At 41.6% G+C, this 19,729-nt stretch overlaps 2 protein-coding genes across 5 annotated transcripts in view; one reads left to right on the plus strand and one right to left on the minus strand.

Moving 5' to 3' along the window:
- Positions 1-15,333, plus strand: part of nup133 (nucleoporin 133) — a 61,980-nt gene extending 46,647 nt beyond the window's left edge. For all 3 annotated transcript variants that reach the window (XM_043704244.1, XM_043704246.1, XM_043704245.1), the window contains exons 17-26: positions 1,190-1,289; positions 2,357-2,608; positions 3,159-3,292; positions 3,645-3,803; positions 4,326-4,461; positions 7,860-7,978; positions 10,757-10,837; positions 14,083-14,159; positions 14,631-14,716; positions 15,079-15,333. In XM_043704244.1, the coding sequence (XP_043560179.1) occupies positions 1,190-1,289; positions 2,357-2,608; positions 3,159-3,292; positions 3,645-3,803; positions 4,326-4,461; positions 7,860-7,978; positions 10,757-10,837; positions 14,083-14,159; positions 14,631-14,716; positions 15,079-15,215 (1,281 nt within the window). In that variant the 3' untranslated portion in view covers positions 15,216-15,333. The remainder of the gene's footprint in view (positions 1-1,189; positions 1,290-2,356; positions 2,609-3,158; positions 3,293-3,644; positions 3,804-4,325; positions 4,462-7,859; positions 7,979-10,756; positions 10,838-14,082; positions 14,160-14,630; positions 14,717-15,078) is intronic.
- Positions 15,334-16,798: 1,465 nt separating this feature from the next.
- pdcd2 (programmed cell death 2) overlaps positions 16,799-19,729 on the minus strand; it is a 13,270-nt gene continuing 10,339 nt past the window's right edge. For both annotated transcript variants that reach the window (XM_043704249.1, XM_043704247.1), the window contains one exon: positions 16,799-17,061. In XM_043704249.1, coding sequence (XP_043560184.1) covers positions 16,900-17,061 — 162 coding nt within the window. In that variant the 3' untranslated portion in view covers positions 16,799-16,899. The remainder of the gene's footprint in view (positions 17,062-19,729) is intronic.

Below are 19,729 nucleotides of genomic sequence, written 5' to 3' on the forward strand. Positions count from 1 at the left end.
ATTTTGGGAAAGCAAATCTTAGCAGGACTTATACACTTTAATGGTAAGGTCCTAGGGAGTGTTGCTGAACAAAGAGATCTTGGAGTGCAGGTTCATAGCTCCTTGAAAGTGGAGTTGCAGGTAGATAGGATAGTGAAGGCGGCGTTTGGTATGCTTTCCTTTATTGGTCAGAGTATTGAGTACAGGCGTTGGGAGGTCATGTTACAGCTGTACAGGACATTGGTTAAGCCACTTATGGAATATTGCGTGCAATTCTGGTCTCCTCCTTCCTGTTGGAAAGGTGTTGTGAAACTTGAAAGGGTTCAGAAAAGATTTACAAGGATGTTGCCAAGATTGGAGAATTTGAGCTATGGGGAGAGGCTCAACAGGCTGGGGCTGTTTTTCCTGGAGTGTCAGAGGCTGAGGGGTGACTTTATAGAGGTTTACAAAATTGAGGGGCATGGCTAGGGTAAATAGGCAAAGTCTTTTCCTTGGGGTCGGGGAGTCCAGAACTAGAGGGCATAGGTTTAGGGTGAGAGGGGAAAAGTATGAGACCTACAGGACAACTTTTCCACACAGACAATGGTAATACTTGTATAGAATGAGCTGCCAGAGGAAGTGGTGGAGGCTAGTACAACTGCAACATTTCAGATGGGTATATGAATAGGAAGGATTTGAAAGGATATGGGCCGGGTGCTGGCATGTGGAACTAAATTTGGTTGGGATATCTGATCGGCATGGACGGGTTAGACCAAATGTTCTGTTTCCATGCTGTACATCTGTATGACTTTATGACTCTATAAAACAGTTTGCCCACTTCCTTGTTGTCTAAAAAGGCTATTAGCCTAATGGGGATTGTACGTATGATTTAACTCTGATTCATTGAGCTACTAGTCTAGACGTTTCAAGATTTTCAACACCTCAATCAAATCTCTCTGCCTTTTCAGGAGAACAACTGCAGTTTCTCTAATGTATTGAAGTAACTGAGTCGCTCATTCCTTGTACCATTCTTGTAAACATTTCCTATACCCTTTATAACACCTTTGCATTGTTCCTAAAATTTGGTGCCTAGAATGAGACATGATTCTCCAGTTGAGACCTAACCACTGACTTTAAGGGTTCACCCTAACTTCCTTGTTTTTGTACTCTGTTTATTTACAAAGCCTGAGACTCCATGTCTTTATAAAAGTGTTTCTCTTTCATTGTGCAGGATATGTTGCACGCGGCTGTCCACCATCGACACAATAAAAGCTCATTTTACAAGTTCCAAGAAGAGACTGAGCAAGAACCAGAATACATTCCCTGGACAGGTGAGGCAGGGCTGTGTTGCTGATGGGATAATTTCAGTGGATTTTTCCAAAGATGCAGTTGACTTCAGAAGGACACTTGTGGTGCAGTGGTAGAGTTCATACCTCTGGTTCAGGTTCATGTCCCACCTACTTCAGAGGTATGTCATGACATGTCTGAACATGTTAATTAAAATATCTACACTGATTTTAGTGGTTCAGTCTGGAATGACTATCCTGCTTTCTAAAATAGAACTCAATTTAAGTTTGCTAAGGCAGTTGATAGCTATCCATGACAGTAATGTGGTGATTAAAAAATAGACACATTGCACATGAGAGGTGGAGTGTGTAGGTTCTGCAGATTTCTTGAGGAATTTGTTCATTGGCTACCTTGAATTGTCACTTTTCCAGTAACTAGTGGGTACCCCCCTTAAGCCCCACACCATCCTGACTTGGAACTAGATTGCCATTCTTTCACTGTTGCTGGGTCAAAATCCTGGAACTCACCTTGATAGCATTGTGGGTATTTACACATCTTATGGACTGCAATGGTTCTAGAAGGCAGCTGATACCAGCTTATTGCTCCAACCAGTGATACCCTCTTCCCATGAACAAACTAAAAACAAAAAGTCGTTAGAATAAGAGTGATGTGCTGTGCATCAGAGGTGCTCATTACCCAGTTGGGGAGCAGAGTCTGTCTGTGAACAGAAATTTTGAAAATTTGCATCAGAGAAGATTTAAAAACAAAAATTTTGAGTTGTGATCTGGACCGCGTACTCTGCAAGCTGTGGAAGCAGGTTAAACAGAAGTTAAGAAAATAGAATGGATACTTGAGGAAAGAATCGCAGGCCTGTATGAAATGCTCCGGGGTTAGGGATTAATTGCAGAGTTCTTATAAAGAGCTAGCTCAGCCACAATGGATGGAACGGTGGAATGATTTTATGAACGTTAATTATGCTTGGAGAGGGTCATCTAACATGGTGCTACTGTTAACAATTCAGTTGTTACTTGTAATCCAGTGTACAAATGATTTGTGATTTGAGTTTTGCATTTACATCTCAATAACTTTGTTTATTCTTAACTCTTTGAAGCATCCGGTGGTCCATCAGGCGTGAGGTGTGTGATTTTACGGCAAACTGATGTTGCTCTGAACAAGGTGTACCCACAAGTCGATACTAATTTACGCAATGCCCTTCTCGAGCAACTGGTGGTACTGATTGATTTCTATCTGGATGGATATGTTTGTCAACTCAAGTCAGTGGACAGACCCAGTCAACAGGAAAGATATAATAAACTAGATTTGGAATATACGCAGAAACGCTCGCACCTTCTGACACAACTTCGTACGTACAACAGTCCAGTTTTCTGATGTTTTTGTAGGCTTGGAGAAGTTGAGAGAAGAATTTAATGACAAGGCATTTTAAAACCATGATGGGAATGCTGGACAGAATAGAGAGGATGTTGATTTAAAGTGAATGGCAATAGAAGGATATCCAGTCGGCATGGACAGGTTGGGCTGGATGGTCTGTTTCCATGATTTACATCTCTATGACTCTAATGTGCAGGTGCAGTAAGTAATTCGATAGGCAAGCAATGTTACATTTATTGCAAGAAAATTTCAGTCGAGAACAACAAAATCCTGTTTCAATTGTACAGAGCACTGGTGAGACCGCACTTTAAGTACTGTGTGCAGTTCTGGTCCCCTTGTCTAAGGAAGGAAACACTTGATGTAGAGGGAATGCAGTGGAAGTTTGCCAGGGTTATCTCACTTACACGATGTTTATACCTAGTCATGTACAGAAGTGTGATTTGCCCAAGAACTTTGAAGTAAACTGATCTGTGAGCCAAGGGTGTTGTTTGAGAAATGTGACTTTTTAATATTTATTCTTTTAGTTTCTCTCGGACAGTACCAGTTGACTGCTTCATTAGCAGAAAAGTACTGTGATTTCGACATCCTGATACAACTGTGTGAACAAACTGATAACCAGACCAGACTGCAGCGGTATCTGAACCAGTTTGCAGATCAGGTGCAGCCTTTCTACCCCTCTTGGTGTTCGTTTTCCTTTTGAGTTGCAGTTTTTAAAATCAAAATTGGTAATAATTGAATCAACTTGCATGTACTTGTAGTCTTTCATGGCCTCTGAACATCAAAACATATTTTAATTCAATACAATACTTTTGAATTAATTGTTATTATAAGATAGAAAAAGCAGCAGCCACTTACACACTGCAAGCTCTCAGACATAAATTAAATACATGCACAGGGAACATTGTAGCATGTTTGTGTTTGACGTGAACCAGTTTCAGGCTTCTATCAATGTCAAAGAGACCAGTCACATAAAGGGAAAGACTGATGCAAATTTTCATTTCTTTGAACAGAACTTTTCCGACTTCTTATTTCGTTGGTACATGGAAAAGGGCAAAAGGGGTAAGCTTCTGTCACCACCAGTCTCCCAGCATGCAAACCTGGCCAGCTTCCTGCAGTCCCACGAACATCTCAGCTGGCTTCATGAGATTAACGTGCAGAACTTTGAAAAGGTATTGCATTAGATCTTCAATGTGAAACTTCAATGTGAACTCTTGGAAAGAAAAATCAAATTTTGTAAAAGCTGAGAATATGGACCTGAACAGGGAAACATTGATCTTTTGGAGGGAAATTTTCCCTCAAAGGCCCAGTTATTTCCTCCAAGAGGGGTTTGAGTATAGTTGGTACGGTCAGCATTAATTGGCCACCCCTAATTAACCTGAGTCAGTGCTGTTGGCTGAAGAAAGTTCCAGCATGTTAACCATTGGCCTTTCAGGTAGTGTCCTTCTCTCTGATGTAGGTTATGAAGCTGAAGCACTGCTTGTAACAGTGGCAATTTTTTTGGTCATCCAAAGCATAAACCAGATTTGCTCTAACCAGATGTTGATGCAGTGGTTCTTGAGCACAGCCTTGGATTTGTTTGCTGTCTAGGCTGTTGCATGGTTTTAGGGGAACTGAGGGGATTTGGGAAGGGTATAAGACATGATTACTTAATGGGAAAGCAGTAATCTAATGTTAATTTTGCCTTGATGCAGGCTTACAGAACATTACTTAACCTTGCTAATATGGAGACACGGTATTTTGCAAAGAAGAAAACTCTCCTGAGTCTCAGTAAACTGTCCGCATTTGCTTCTGATCTCCCCGATGACCATTTGCAAGAAAAGATGGAGGGTAAAGTCACACAGTTCTTTTAAATGTTGTTACTTTTTTCTCATGTTGATTTGTGGTGGCTGCTGAATCATAGATGCCAGTGTTCTTCATAATAAGTGTCAAACACTTTGATACCTTTGCCTTCTCGATACAACTTCAAGTCTCCAGTGCTGTGTTCCCAGTGTTATGACACAGAGTTAAACAGTACCCCCCAATTTAAACCTGTAACACAGAAATGATTTAACCCATGCTGTAACCTGTTAAAATTAGAGAGGCCAAGAACTATCCCAAACGTCACTATTTAAAGTACAAAAAAATTTAAGAACTTTATTCTTGAAGTCTAACATAGAATATTAACTAACAACTATTTATAACTCCTTTCTTACACTTATCTTTTACTTTCCCTTCTACAATACTGCTCCGATAAAACCCCTGATTAAGATTTATGAAAAAAGTTCAAATTTCAAAACCAGCCAGCTGTCAAATATTCTCTTTATCTTCCTCTGTGTTCTATTCTTAGCAATTTCTGTTTCACAGGTCATTGATAAAGTTTCCTTTAAGAGAGCTATTCTGTGGGCAGTCTGCAGGTGTTGGTGGCATGGCAGTTCTCCCCAACCTGGTCAATGTGTTTAATATTTATACCCCAAAGCATCGAATTGTTTCGTTGGTTTTAATATTATCAAAATACCAAATTCAAACTTGATTGGAGTTTAGTATCTTGGGGCATAATTTAAACTGAATTTGTATTTTCTTGTCTCATGGGCAGCACGGTGGCACAGTGGTTAGTGCTTCTGCCTCACAGCGCCAGAGACCTGGGTTCAATTCCCGCCTCAGACGTCTGTATGGAGTTTGCACATTGTCCCTGTGTCGGCGTGGGTTTCCTCCGGGTGCTCCGGTTTCCTCCCACAGTCCAGGTTAGGTGAATTGGCCATGCTAAATTGCCCGTAGTGTTAGGTGAAGGGGTAAATGTAGGGGAATGGGTCTGGGTGGGTTGCGCTTCCGCGGGTCGATTGGACTTGTTGAGCCGAAGGGCCTGTTTCCACACTGTAACTAATTTAATCTAAGTAATCTAATCTTAAAAAAAACCCAGATACTGCTAGCTGCTGGACCAAATGTTACATTGTAAATTTTTTATTTCTCTTTGTGCCTGTCTCAGTCCTTGCTAGCTTTCAACTCTCTTTTAAAGGTATACCTTCACAACACTAATAGTCCCATGCTGATCATGCCTAAATATACAGTGAGCAGGAGGAGGCCATTCAGTCCCTCAAGCCTGCTCCACCATTCAATGAGATCCTGGCTAATCTGTCAGGAACTTTGAATCCATATTTCTGACTAACCTTGATATCCTTTTCACCCTTTTGCTTAACAAGAATCTGTCCATCTCTGCCTTAAACATATTTAAGGACCACTGCCTTTTCAGCAAGAGCATTCCAAAGACTAATGATCCTCTGAGGAAAAATGTTCCCTCATCTCTGTTTTAAATGGGTGATGCCTAGTTTTTAAATTGAGACCACTAATTTGCAATTCTCCCAGAAGCAGAATATCCTCTCTGCAATCATCCTGTAGAGACCCCTTAGGATTTTGTGTATTTGTCATGTCACCTCGTACTCCTTTAAAATGTCCAGTGATGTAATCCCATCCTGTTCAACCTGATCATTCCAAGTATTAGTCTGGTAAACCTCCAGATGACTTCCTTCATATTTATATTCTTTTGTAAATAAGGGGACCAATATTGTACATGGTATTCAAAAATAATCTAAAACAGAATTCGTAGTGAGACTGAGCCAACTGTCTCTCACCAAGGTGTATGACCTTATACTAGGAGTACTGAGCTCAGTACAGAGCTAATTCCACTGCTATCACCTTCCCTTGGGGGTATGGGGTTCAGTTCAGGATTGGCCCAGCATCCTTCAATTCTAGTAGGAATTCATCACCTCTGTCTTTCAAATATTCATTGGACCCCCCCCCCCACACAATCTTCTATGGTAGAAAGTTCCAAAATGTCTCAACTGTCTGATCAGGGTTTGGGGTTCAAAGGGTGACTCCATATTTCTGGACCGCTGCAAAAGCGGAAACATCCTTTCTACGTCCACCTTGTCGGCACCATTCAGAATTCAACCAAGTCAACCCTCATTCTTCTAAACTCGAAGTGGAAACCAGCTCAATCTGTCTAATGTTTCCTAATCAGACAAGCCATTCATTTCAGTTTTCAATCTAATAAACCACCTATGTGTCTCTAATGTGTTTTACATCTTCCTTTTAAATAAGGAGACCAAAAAGGCATACACTTTAAGATGTGCCCAGTATAAATTTTTTTATTCATTCACAGGATGTGAGTGCCAGTAGCTGGACCAGCATTCCCTGCCTATCCCTAATTGCCCAGAGAGCGGTTCTGAGTCAACCACATTGCTATGGGTCCCCAGAACGTTTCCTGGAACTTTGGATTAATAGTGTAGTGATAATACCAATAGGCCATTGCCTGCCGCTTGAAACTGAAGCACAACATTTTTTGCTTTTATGCACAGCTGTTTACAATCTGACATTTTCAACACTTTTTTTTTCTTGGACTTTGGAGCCTCCCATTCTATCCACTGTTAGCATATAGCTTGTTGGCACTGTCTCTAAGTACAAATATCTTGTACGTTTTTCTGTAAGACAATCTGGGCCCTTTAAGCTCTAACAGTCAAACCACACAGACTTTGTTGTCAAGCAGACTTTAGAAAAGGTTACATGATTGTCTTAAGTATGGTCTTAGACCTTAAAAGTCATAGTAGGTAGATAATGGGACAGTTATGAGTATTTCAGACTCCTCAACAAAGCAAATAGATACCATCTTGTCACCACGGGTATATGATATATTAAACAAGAATATCTTAAACATATATTAGGAATTTTTAATTTTTTGAAAATTTCACACTTCACAAAAACAACTTTTGTTCTGATGTAGTTTTACTTTTTACCTATGTTTCTTTTGTGTGGGGAAATTAGTGCTGCTTAACCCAGTAGATTAATTTAGGATATCTGGTCAGCATGGACAAGTTGGACTGAAGGGTCTGTTTCCATGCTGTACAACTCTATGGCCCTACGACTTTAATTCCTTTCATAATAAAGGGTAGCAATCTATTGGCCACCTTTAGTTCTTGCTGTACTCTCATATATTAATAGTAGTGGGTTTAGTTTTCTGAGCCTAATGGATGAAGGAGTGTGCCAACGACCTAAGCTAACTTAATTCTTAGTTAGAAATAGTAGTGGCACTGTTTACTGTGCAGTACTTAGGAATGTTTTTCATCCAAAGTTGTAAAATTTGGTCACAGCAGTGAAAACCCTTATTGATGCTTGGCAAGCAACACTTTTCATGTTTCCAATGCCTTGATCATGCTCTTTCTAAAGTAGTACCTTCATTGTATTTTTTCTTACAGATTTGACAGCACAGGAGAGGTATTTGCTTCATCAAGAGACCTTACCAATGGAACTGGTAAATAAGAAACAGTTCAACATAGAAACCATGCCTGTATTAACTGCTTTACAGTTGATCCACGTAAGTACAGAGGGCACCTTTAAGCACAAAACTCTTCATAATTTATCCAAGTGTCCAAAGTCAACAGGATAGCATGTCTGAAATATTTGCAGAAAGGACACTGAAACCATAAGGAATGTACAGTCCAGGTTTACTAGGATAGAAATTAGTTATGAGAAGTAACATATTTCATGGGATTGTTCCCACTGGAACAGAGAAACGCAAGAGATTTCATGAAGATTTTGTTTTAACTATTCAGAGAACAAGAAAGATCGCTCCTGTCATAGAGTCGTAGATGTACAGCATGGAAACAGACCCTTCGGTCCAACCCGTCAATGTCGACCAGATATTCCAACCCAATCTAGTTCCCACCTGCCAGCACCCGGCCCATATCCCTCCAAACCCTTCCTATTCATATACCCATCCAAATGCCTCTTAAATGTTGCAATTGTACCAGCCTCCACCACATCCTCTGGCAGCTCATTCCATACACGTACCACCCTCTGTGTGGAAAAAGTTGCCCTAAAGGTCTCTTTTATATCTTTCCCCTCTCACCATAAACCTATGCCCTCTAGTTCTGCACTCCCTGACCCCAGAGAAAAGACTTTGCCTATTTACCCTATCCATGCCCCTTAATTTTGTAAACCTCTATAAGTCACCCTCAGCCTCCAATGCTCCAGGGAAAACAGCCCCAGCCTGTTCAGCCTCTCCCTATAGTTCAGATCCTCTAACCCTAGCAACATCCTTGTAAATCTTTTCTGAACCCTTTCAAGTTTCACAACATCTTTGCAATAGGAAGGAGACCAGAATTGCATGCAATATTCCAAGTGGCCTAACCAATGTCCTGTACAGCCACAACATGACCTCCCAACACCTGTACTCAATACTCTGGCCAATAAAGGAAAGCATACCAAACGCTTTCTTCACTATCCTATCTACCTGTGACTCCACTTTCAAGGAGCTATGAACCTGCACTCCAAGGTCTGTTTGTTCAGCAATACTCCCTAGGACCTTCCCATTAATTTTGGTAATAAAAGATTAAATGTGTAATGCACATTTGTGTAATTTAATTTGAGTAATACAAAATTATGCTATTCATCCAGAAAATAATGAAAACTTATTCAAATTTTCCTAAAGCTCCTCGCAGCCAATTAATTATCTGTGAATTACCCAATATAAATGCAGCAAGAACCCGCAGTAGCTAATCAAACTGACTAGAAGAATTGCTTTTACAGACTGGTGATAGTGGGCATTGTTGTCAGGCCTCCAGAAATCCCTATTAAGGAATTTATTTTTGTACGGTCTGAGCGACTGTGTGGCATCAAGGACCCTGTGGAATCAATGGGAATCAGGGAGGGGGGAAAATATTCTGCTGGGTGGTGACATACCTGGTGACAGATTCAGATCTACAGCACAGAAAAGGACCCTTTGTCCCAATGTGTCTTTACCAGTCCAAAACAGCCAGCTGACTAATCTTATCCTGTTTTCCAGCACTGCCCACAGCTTCGTATTTCTTGGTATTGCACATCTAAATACTACTTAAACTGTTGAGGGTTTCTGCCTGTACCACCCTGACAGGTAGAGTTCCTGCGTGAAAATATTTTTCCTCACATCACCTCTAAACATCCCTTCCCTTATCTTAAATTTGTGACCCCTGGTTATTGATCCCACTGCCAAGGGGAAAAATATATATATATATGAAAGATGGTTGTGGTTATTGGAGGTCAGTCATCTCAGCTCTCAGAAATCACTGCACGAGGTCCTTGGGGTAGTCTCCTCGGCCCAACTGTCTTCCTGATAAAGGGCTTTTGCCCAAAATGCGATTTTCCTGCTCCTCGGATGCTGCCTGACATGCTGTGTTTTTCTAGCACCATTCTGATCTTGACTCTAATCTCCAGCATCTGCAGTACCCACTTCTGCTAACTATCTTAAGCTGCTTCACCAATGACCTTCCCTCCATCATAAGGACAGAAATGGGAAAGTTTGCTGCTGATTGCACAAAATTCAGCACCATTCACGATTCCTCCAACAGTGAAGTTGTCTGTTTCTATATGTAGCAAGATATGAGCAACATTTGGGCTTAGGTTGATAAATGGCAAGTAATATTCATATTACACTAGGGTCAGGCAATGAACATCTTCAATAAGAGAGAATCGAACCATTGCCCCATGACTTTCAATGGCAGTACTGTTGCTGAATGCCTGACAGCAACGTCCTGGCGTTACCATTGACCAGAAAGTCAACTGGATCTGCCATATAAATAGAGGCTACAAGAGCTGGTCAGAGGCAAAGAATCCTGTAGTGAATAACTCTCCTCTTGACTCCCTAGACCCCCTCTACAAGGCTCAATCCAGAACAAAGCAGCCCACTTGATTGGCACCACATCCACAAGCATTCACTCCCGATGCTCAGTAGCAGCACTGCAGATATTCACCAAAGGTCCTTGGACTGCACCTTCCAAACGCATAATTACTTCAAACTAGGACAAGGGCAGCAGATACATTAGAATACCACCTGCAAACTACCCTCCAAGCCACTCACTATCCTGACTTGGAAATATATTATCATTCATTCAATGTCCCTGTGTCAAAATCCTGGAATTGTCTCCCCACTGAAACTGGTACCCCTACACTAAATAGACTGGAGCAGTTCAAGAAGGTTCTGTTCACCGCGGCCTTCTCGAGCAGTTTGGAATGAGCTATAAGTTGTTGGCCAAGCAAATTACCCCTACATCACATGACTGACATTTTAAAGTTCTGATCAATTGTTAGTGATCAAATTAATATCCATTTTCTGCAGCTTTACATCAGTGATGACAACATAAAAGCAAATGAATACGATTTCAAGAAGGCACTTGATCTCCTGGAATTTGTTGAAAAGGTACTGGTGTGAACTGACGGAGCTAACAGTAATATCACAAGTGATGTAACTTGAGTAGAAGTGTAATAAATGTCATTGTACTTTGGTGTTCTGTCTGCTCCATGTTTTAGCATGTGACCTGATAACTGTCCTTCCCAAAATGATTCATTTTGAAATGTCAGTTATTAGCTTTTCTTTTATTTTGTTCCTTCCTGAAATGCCCAACTGATTTTGGAAAATCTGAAAAATTCTGGACATAAAGCTTCTGCAATTCTATATTAATGCAAAGGGCCCCTGTTCATTACAACAGAAACATGAAGATGGCACCTGCTTCAATTAAACAAAATAGCTGACAACCATTCACTGGTTTATTTTCTTAGGGCAATGCCCTGACAATCATATTCAAACTGCCTGGTTTAACATTTAAACCGTGGGTGGCAACTGTTAATCAGCATCACCTGGTGTATTAGCCAAGCAGCACCCCTGTCAATCAATCAGCATTCCCTCTCCCAGTATAAATGTTGATTATTTTCTCCTTCCCCTTTGAATTGATATTCTTAAGAATTGACCTGAGGATTAGAAGACAAAGTTTTGATAACATTTATTTTTGTTTTTAGCAATATTTAAGTTCTGTAATACCAATCAGTGTAGTTTCTTGTAGCTAATTTTTTTTTTTACCTCTTCTATGATGTTACCTAGGGTAAAAAAAAACCATTTATTTATTGGAATGCTACCTCTGCCTCTCGCTTACTCCTCTTTCTCTCTGTCCCAAATAAAACAAATTACAGAAAGGGGAACAACAGGGAATCTTGAAGCCGATTTAAGGAAACCTCAGCTAAAATCGAAGTGCAATTTGGTTTATAGAAACACTTAGTTTAATTGTAACAAAATCAAAATTCTCATTCAAGTTAACCTGTCATTTGCTGTGTGGCAATTTATGTTTGAATCAGGCAGGACCTGTGAAGGTGATCACCAACTGGAGCTCTGTAGAATTCCTCTACAGTATCTGGAAGGCAGATGCTGTACCCAGGGAGATGCAACATTCCTTCTATTTTGGGGACAAACTTAATTGGGTTTTGAAGTCTTGCTTCTTTAGGAGCTAAGATATCCTGTATTGATGGAAGCAAGCAACTGTTTACTTTGTCCTATAAGCCCTCTCATTGGAGAGCATTGTGTTGAAAACTTTCTTCAAAACCAGTATAGAATCATAATGTTTTAACTTCTGTACCTTTCTTCCTATTTTCCCACCTGTTTGTCTTTTAGGGTCATAGAGATGTACAGCATGGAAACAGACCCTTCGGTCCAATCTGTCCATGCCGACCAGATATGCCAACCCAATCTAGTCCCACCTGCCAGCACCCGGCCCATATCCCTCCAAACCCTTCCTATTCATATACCCACCCAAATGCCTCTTAAATGTCGCAATTGTATCAGCCTCCAACACATCGTGGCAGCTCATTCCATACACATACCACCCTCTGCGTGAAAAGGTTGCCCCTTAGGTCTCTTCTTTATCTTTCCCCCCTCACCCTAAACCTATGCCCTCTAGTTCTGCACTCCCCGACCCCAGGGAAAAGACTTTGTCCATTTATCCTATCCATGCCCCTCATAATTTTGTAAATCTCTATAAGGTCACCCCTCGGCCTCCAACGCTCCAGGGATAACAGCCCCAGCCTGTTCAGCCTCTCCCTGTAGCTCAGATCCTCCAACCCTGGCTAGATCCTTATAAATCTTTTCTGAACCCTTTCAAGTTTCACAACATCTTTCTGATAGGAAGGAGACCAGAATTGCATGCAATATTCCAACAGTGGCCTAACCAATGTCCTGTACAGCCGCAACATGACCTCTCAACTCCTGTACTCCATACTCTGACCAATAAAGGAAAGCATACCAAACGCCGCCTTCACTATCCTATCTACCTGCAACTCCACTTTCAAGGAGCTATGAACCTGCACTCCAAGGTCTCTTTGTTCAGCAACACTCCCTAGGACCTTACCATTAAAGTGTATAAGTCCTGCTAAGATTTGCTTTCCCAAAATGCAGCACCTCCCATTTATCTGCATTAAACTCCATCTGCCACTTCTCAGCCCATTGGCCCATCTGGTCAAGATCCTGATATAGTCGGAGGTAACCCTCTTTGCTATCCACTACACCTCCAATTTTGGTGTCATCTGGTGTACTAACGGTACCTCTTATGCTCGCATCCAAATCATTTATGTAAATGACAAAAAGTGGAGGACCCAGCACCAATCCTTGTGGCACTCCACACTTCACAGGCCTCCTATCTGAAAAACTACCCTCCACGACCACCACCCTCTGTCTTCTACCTTTGAGCCAGTTGTATCCAAATGGCTAGTTCTCCCTGTATTCCATGAGATCTAACCTTGCTAATCAGTCTCCCTTGTCGAACACCTTACTGAAGTCCATATAGATCACATCTACCACTCTGCCCTCATCAATCTTCTTTGTTACTTCTTAAAAAAACTCGATCAAGTTTGTGAGACATAATTTCCCATGCACAAAGCTATGTTGACTATACCTAATCAGTCCTTGCCTTTCCAAATACATGTATATCCTGTCCCTCAGGATTCCCTCCAACAACTTGCCCACCACCGAGGTCAGGCTCACTGGTCTATAGTTCCCTGGCTTGTCTTTACTGCCCTTCTTAAACAGTGGCACCACATTTGCCAACCTCCAGTCTTCTAGCACCTCACCGGTGACTATCGCTGATACAAATATCTCAGTAAGAGGCCCTTCTTGCCTAATAAGTTATGTTTAGTGTTTGCTTGACTGAGTCAGTCTTGAGCTAAGTCCTGGTGGCATCAATGAAGCTTTCCTGACTCACCAACTTTCTCTGAACTTCCTCAATCAGCTCCAGGTTATCTTTGTTTTGACTTTTTTTTTAATCTGGAGTGTCATTTCATGGGAATATTTAAAATTGACCCCAGTTGATAGAAAGAAACTGATTAGTAATAAAGAAGAACATTAGAACAAGGGACGTCAATATAACCTTGTGAGACTTAAAAGTGAGCAGGTGTTTTATTTGCATGTAGGTTGAGAGGCAGTGAAAAAATGCAGGAATAGTTTGTGGTTGAAGTAAACAAACAGGGAATGGGAACAGGACAGGCATGTGGAATGAGAATATTGTACATTTGGAGGAGAACATCCGGCTGAGGCTTTATACCTCAGGTGTATAGGGACAGATGTATAGCAGCTCTTGAATTATTTTGGAAGCTAACTGTTTTTTGTCTGTTTGCTGTCTGAAGGAGGAGGGTCTGGAGGCTCATACTAACATTGAGTCATTGAAACTGGAAATCTTCTGCCAAGCTATTCAGAGAGACAAGTAAGTGCATTCTGGTTTTTCTATCCTCATCCGTGTACGCATTAAAAGGAACCGTTATCTATTCATAAACACAGTAATGTTGTTTGTTAGCTTTGTGAAACTATGCTGCAAGCATAGTATAGAAAACATAAAAGACTTTTATTAAGTGATTTGGCTACTCCCACCTCTCATTAAGTCCTTGTTTTCCATCTCCCATTCTATGGTGAAACACACTAGAAATACAGCCTCCAATGTTCTTAGTTCCCATGGTGAGTTGCAAGTGTAATTTTTAAAAATATTTATTTGTAAATTGTTTTCATTAACAAACATTTTGGTTGGAATCTTTCCCTATGATGATGATGATGAAAGTGGTTAATTACTCACATGCTGGCTGTTGTCATGGGTTAGCTATCACCAACCCTTGGCAATTCTTCAACTCTGAATTGACAAAAACTCACCAGAGAACATTCTGCTTGTCTTGTTTTTCCGCAGTTGGTCTTTTGATGCAAAAGATGATCCCATTGAAGCTGCAAAGGAAACTGTACTGATAAAGGTTATTAAAAAGCTCATGGATGAAGGTGAGTGTTATTCAACTGCTTCTTGAAACAGCTTGTTCTGATTCAGTATTTAATATCAAGTACTAAAGTGCTTTGTGATAAGTGCATGTGGGTATATACCCAGTCTCATTTTATTATTAATTCATCCATATGATGCAATATGTTTCTGTTCAGTCAGAGGGCTGTGCCAGATGGCTAGTATGCTGTAATGTCTCTAATGGGGGTTATGTTGCATCCTTTGAGTATTGTAGCACTGCCTGAAATAGCCAGGTCCTGAATAGCTGTAAGAGCTGTAATATCCTTCCTCTAGCCAACTACGTTTTGTTGATTTTGATAGACTGGTGTGTATTGATTACTATTTTTCAAATATCTTTCATTTTTAGGAGTTCAGCTGAAATATTATTTGCCAGAAGTGAAGGACCTGCTGAAATCAGAGTATCTCGTAACCCTGAGATCTAATTCCTATTTTGAATTCCTTCTACAAGCAATCTATGAACATTATTTTAAACTACAATCCTGATTTGCTGTGTGTCATCAGCCTATTTTTTTAAGATTCTTCGCTCCTGTCAGGAGCTGCAGAAAAAGCGAGCTGCAATGTTTAAACTTTTGTATAAAATAAATGAATTAATTTGTGCTTATGAAAGTTGTTTAATTTTACAAAGGTCACAAACTTGCTGCTTCCAATCTGAATGGGGGTCTGTTTGATGTAGGATTGAATAAGGCATCTTGGTCTGACGGGCAAAGTATTTAGTAGCCGAGTCACTGATCCCATTTTTTTAAAAAATTGGTTCTTTCTACTCATAATGCTTCTCTCAAATGGGGATATTTGTAAAAGGAAACCCATGGTAAGTAATTTTCCTGTTCGTAATAAAGAACTCTAAGGCATTTTGAAAGTATATTACAGGCAAGAATGTAACCAGAGAGAGAATAAAGCCCTTGAAGGATTGAGGTGGCAAACTGTAGAGCCAGAAGATATGCAGAGATGATCCTCCAGGATTTTCAGTTCTCCAGGTTCTTTTCACTTTATAGGAGTCACAGGTGCTTGGTACATTAACTGCAAAATCTGTTAATTATTGGTTAAAGGACACAGTTTTCAGCAAACGGTACAGGAAAAATAGGTTTTCTTCAGATATTTTATTGGAGAGAAAATCACACCTTATGCCAGTATTGTTCACACCTGCAGGTTTTTCAGCTAGCCAGGAGCCTGTCAGATAGTTGTTGTCAGACTAATGTTCATTATCATCTGTAACTCAATCAGCTACCTGTTCCTGGCCACGTGAGTCTAACATCAGTGATGGGGAACCATAGATAAAATCCTAAGGGACAGAATTAATTACCACTTGGAAAGACCAGGCTTAATGGAGGAAAGTAAGCATGATTTTGCCAGGAGAACTTCATGTTTGTGAATTTTTCCAGAGATAAATAGTGTTCCCTAGTCTCAGTCCAAAGAAATGTAGGTTAATGGATTGACCACACAAAAAACTGCCAGTGTCCTAAGATGTACAGGTTTGCTAGTTAACCTCGCCATGAGATTTTTACATGGTTACGAGGTTGGGGTGGGTCTGAGTGAGATGCTCTTTGCAGAAACGGTACAGATTTGATCAACTGAATAGCGTGTCTCTGCACTCTAGCAATTCTGTAATTCTAACAAGGGAGAATGGCAGGACTCCAGGAAGCACAGAGGGAACCTTTGTGTTCACATCCATAAATCCTTTAAGGCAATAGGACAGGTGGATAAGGTGGTTGAGGAGGAATATAGGATAATTGGATTAATTAGTCAAGGCAGTGAATACAGGAGTAGGGAGGGTATAATGAAACATGTACTGAGAACTTAGACGAAATACCAGGGAAACATTTAACATAAGCTATATCAAACTAAACACGTGGATTGTCTTGACAAGGGCAAAGCAAAAAGCTTTGACAAGTGTATTTTTTTCAGTAATTGTCCTTTCTATTTCCCAATATTCTGATCTTTTGCTCAGCACACATGGAAGAACCAGCTTTCCCCCTCCACCCTCTGCAGGCCAGTAGCTTAACCTGGCACAGGATCTTTCATGCCCCTTAAAATGTAATATCTTTTTTTGCCTAAATCACAGACAATGGTAGAGGGGATAAAATTACTGATTTATTAGTCTGTACAGTACCTTACATTTTTTAGCAAATATCTTAATTAAAAGACAAGCTGATAGAGATGTAGTGAACAATCACAGGTGATCCGCAGAAAAATCCTGTTTCCAGATACATTCTGCACTGTATTCGTTGCCGTGGTCACAGTTTTGTTCACAGGTATAAACAACAAGTGTTCCCCAGTCCAAACTCTCTCCAAAACTGTCCATTTTGAGATGGTTCAGAAGCTGTGGCATTACCTGAAAATTGTAAAAGTGAAAATTTAGTGGCTAATGTTCACTTCACACATTGCACAAGTTCTTATTGCTATAAAATTAGCCCTGTCTCAAGTACAACAAGCCATTAGGAAATCAAATTATATGTTAGTCTTTATCGTTAGGGAATGTGCAGTATAGATGGCTAGCTGCAGCTACACCTTACAGATGGCGTAGTTTTAGTCTCCTTACCCAACAATACATGAGCTCACCTTAGACAATATAACAACTGATTCCTGGGATAAGCGGACTGTCCTGTGAGGACAGGGGGAGAGGAGGAGAGCGCTAGTTATAGGGGACTCTCTAGTTAGAGGGACGGACAGGCGGTTCTGTGGACATGGGCGAGACTCACGGATGGTTTGTTGCCTCGCGGGTGCTAGGGTCCGAGACGTCTCAGACCGTGTCTTCAGAATCCTTAAGGGGGAGGGTGTGCAGCCAGAAGTCGTGGTGCACATTGGCACCAACGACATAGGTAGGAAGAGGGGTGGGGAGGTCATTCAAGAGCTCAAGGAGTTAGGCTGGAAGCTAAAAGCTAGGACAGACAGAGTCGTCAACTCTGGGTTGTTGCCGGTGCCACGTGACAGTGAGGCAAAAAATAGGGAGAGAGTGCAGTTGAACACGTGGCTGCAAGGATGGTGTAGGAGGGAGGGCTTCAGGTACTTGGACAATTGGACTGCATTCTGGGGAAGGTGGGACCTGTACAAACAGGACGGGTTGCACCTGAACCAGAAGGGCACCAATATCCTGGAGGGTAGGTTTGCTAGCACTCTTCGGGGAGGTTTAAACTAATTTGGCAGGGGGATGGGATCCGGACTTGTAGTCCAGCAAGTAAGCTAGCTGTGTGTCAGGATGCAAAAGACTGTAGGGAGGCTGTGGAGAAGGTAGCACTGACAGGGAATACTTGTGGACACAGAGATGGGCTCAAGTGCGTATACTTCAACGCAAGGAGTATCAGAAACAAGGTGGGTGAACTTAAGGCGTGGATCGGTACCTGGGACTACGATGTTGTGGCCATCACGGAAACGTGGATAGACAGGAATGGTTGTTGGAGGTTCCTGGTTACAGATGTTTCAGTAAGATTAGGGAGGGTGGGAAAAAAGGAGGGGGGGTGGCATTGCTAATTAGAAATGGTATAACGGCTGCAGAAAGGAAGTTTGAGGGGGATCCGCCTCTGGAGGTAGTATGGGCTGAAGCCAGAAATAGGAAAGGTGCAGTCACCTTGTTGGGTGTTTACTATAGGCCCCCCAATAGCAGCAGAGATGTGGAGAAACAGATGGGGAAACAGATTGTGGAAAGGTGCTGTTGCCACAGGGTCGTAGTCATGGGCGACTTCAACTTCCCAAATATTGATTGGAAGCTCTTTAGATCAAGTAGATTGGATGGGGCAGTGTTTGTGCAGTGTGTCCAGGAAGCTTTTCTAACGCAGTATGTAGATTGTACAACCAGAGGGGAGGGCATATTGGATTTGATACTCGGTAATGAACCGGGACAAGTGATGGGCTTGTTAGTGAGTGAATATTTTGGTGATGGTGACCACAATTCTGTGACTTTCACCTTGGTTATGGAGAGAGATAGGTGCGCACAACAAGGTAGATTTTATAATTGGGGGAAGGGAAATTACGATGCTGTAAGGCAGGATTTGAGGAGCATACGTTGGGAGCATAGGCTGACAGGGAAGGATGTGGTGGAAATGTGGAACTTGTACAAAGAGCAGATACGACGTGTCCATGATATGTATGTACCTATCAGGCAGGAAAGAAATGGTCGGGTGGGGGAGCCTTGGTTGACGAGAGAGGTTGAATGTCTGGTAAAGAGGAAGAAGGAGGCATACATAAGGTTGAGGAAACAGGATTCAGACAGAGCAGTGGAGGGATACAGGATAGCCAGAAGGGACCTGAAGAAAGGGATTAGGAGAGCTAAGAGAGGGCATGAAAAATCGTTGGCGGATAGGATCAAGGATAACCCCAAGGCATTTTATGCGTATGCGAGAAACCTGAGAATGACGAGAACGAGGGCAGGTCCGATCAAGGACAGTAGTGGGAGACTGTGTATTGAGTCGGAAGAGATAGGAGAGGTCTTGAACAAGTACTTCTCTTCAGTATTTACGAACGAGAGGGACCGTATTGTAGAAGAGGAGAGTGGTAAATGGACTGGTAAGCTAGAAGAGATACCTGTTAGGAAGGAAGATGTGCTGGACATTTTGAACAACTTGAGGATAGACAAATCCCCCGGGCCTGACGGGATATATCCTAGGATTATGTGGGAAGCAAGAGAGGAAAGTGCAGTACCGTTGGCAATGATCTTCTCGTCTTCACTGGCAACGGGAGTGGTACCAGGGGACTGGAGAGTAGCGAATGTTGTGCCCCTGTTCAAAAAAGGGAATAGGGATAACCCCGGGAATTACAGGCCTGTTAGTCTTACTTCTGTGGTAGGCAAAGTAATGGAAAGGGTACTGAGGGATAGGATTTATGAGTATCTGGAAAGACACTGCTTGATTAGGGAATGCCAGCACGGATTTGTGAAGGGTAGGTCTTGCCTTACAAGTCATATTGAATTGTTTGAGGAGGTGACCAAGTATGTGGATGAGGGTAGAGCAGTGGATGTAGTGTACATGGATTTTAGTAAGGCACTTGATAAGGTTCCCCATGGTAGG

The sequence above is a fragment of the Chiloscyllium plagiosum genome, chromosome 15 (assembly GCF_004010195.1).
Source record: "Chiloscyllium plagiosum isolate BGI_BamShark_2017 chromosome 15, ASM401019v2, whole genome shotgun sequence".
Taxonomy (NCBI): domain Eukaryota; kingdom Metazoa; phylum Chordata; class Chondrichthyes; order Orectolobiformes; family Hemiscylliidae; genus Chiloscyllium; species Chiloscyllium plagiosum.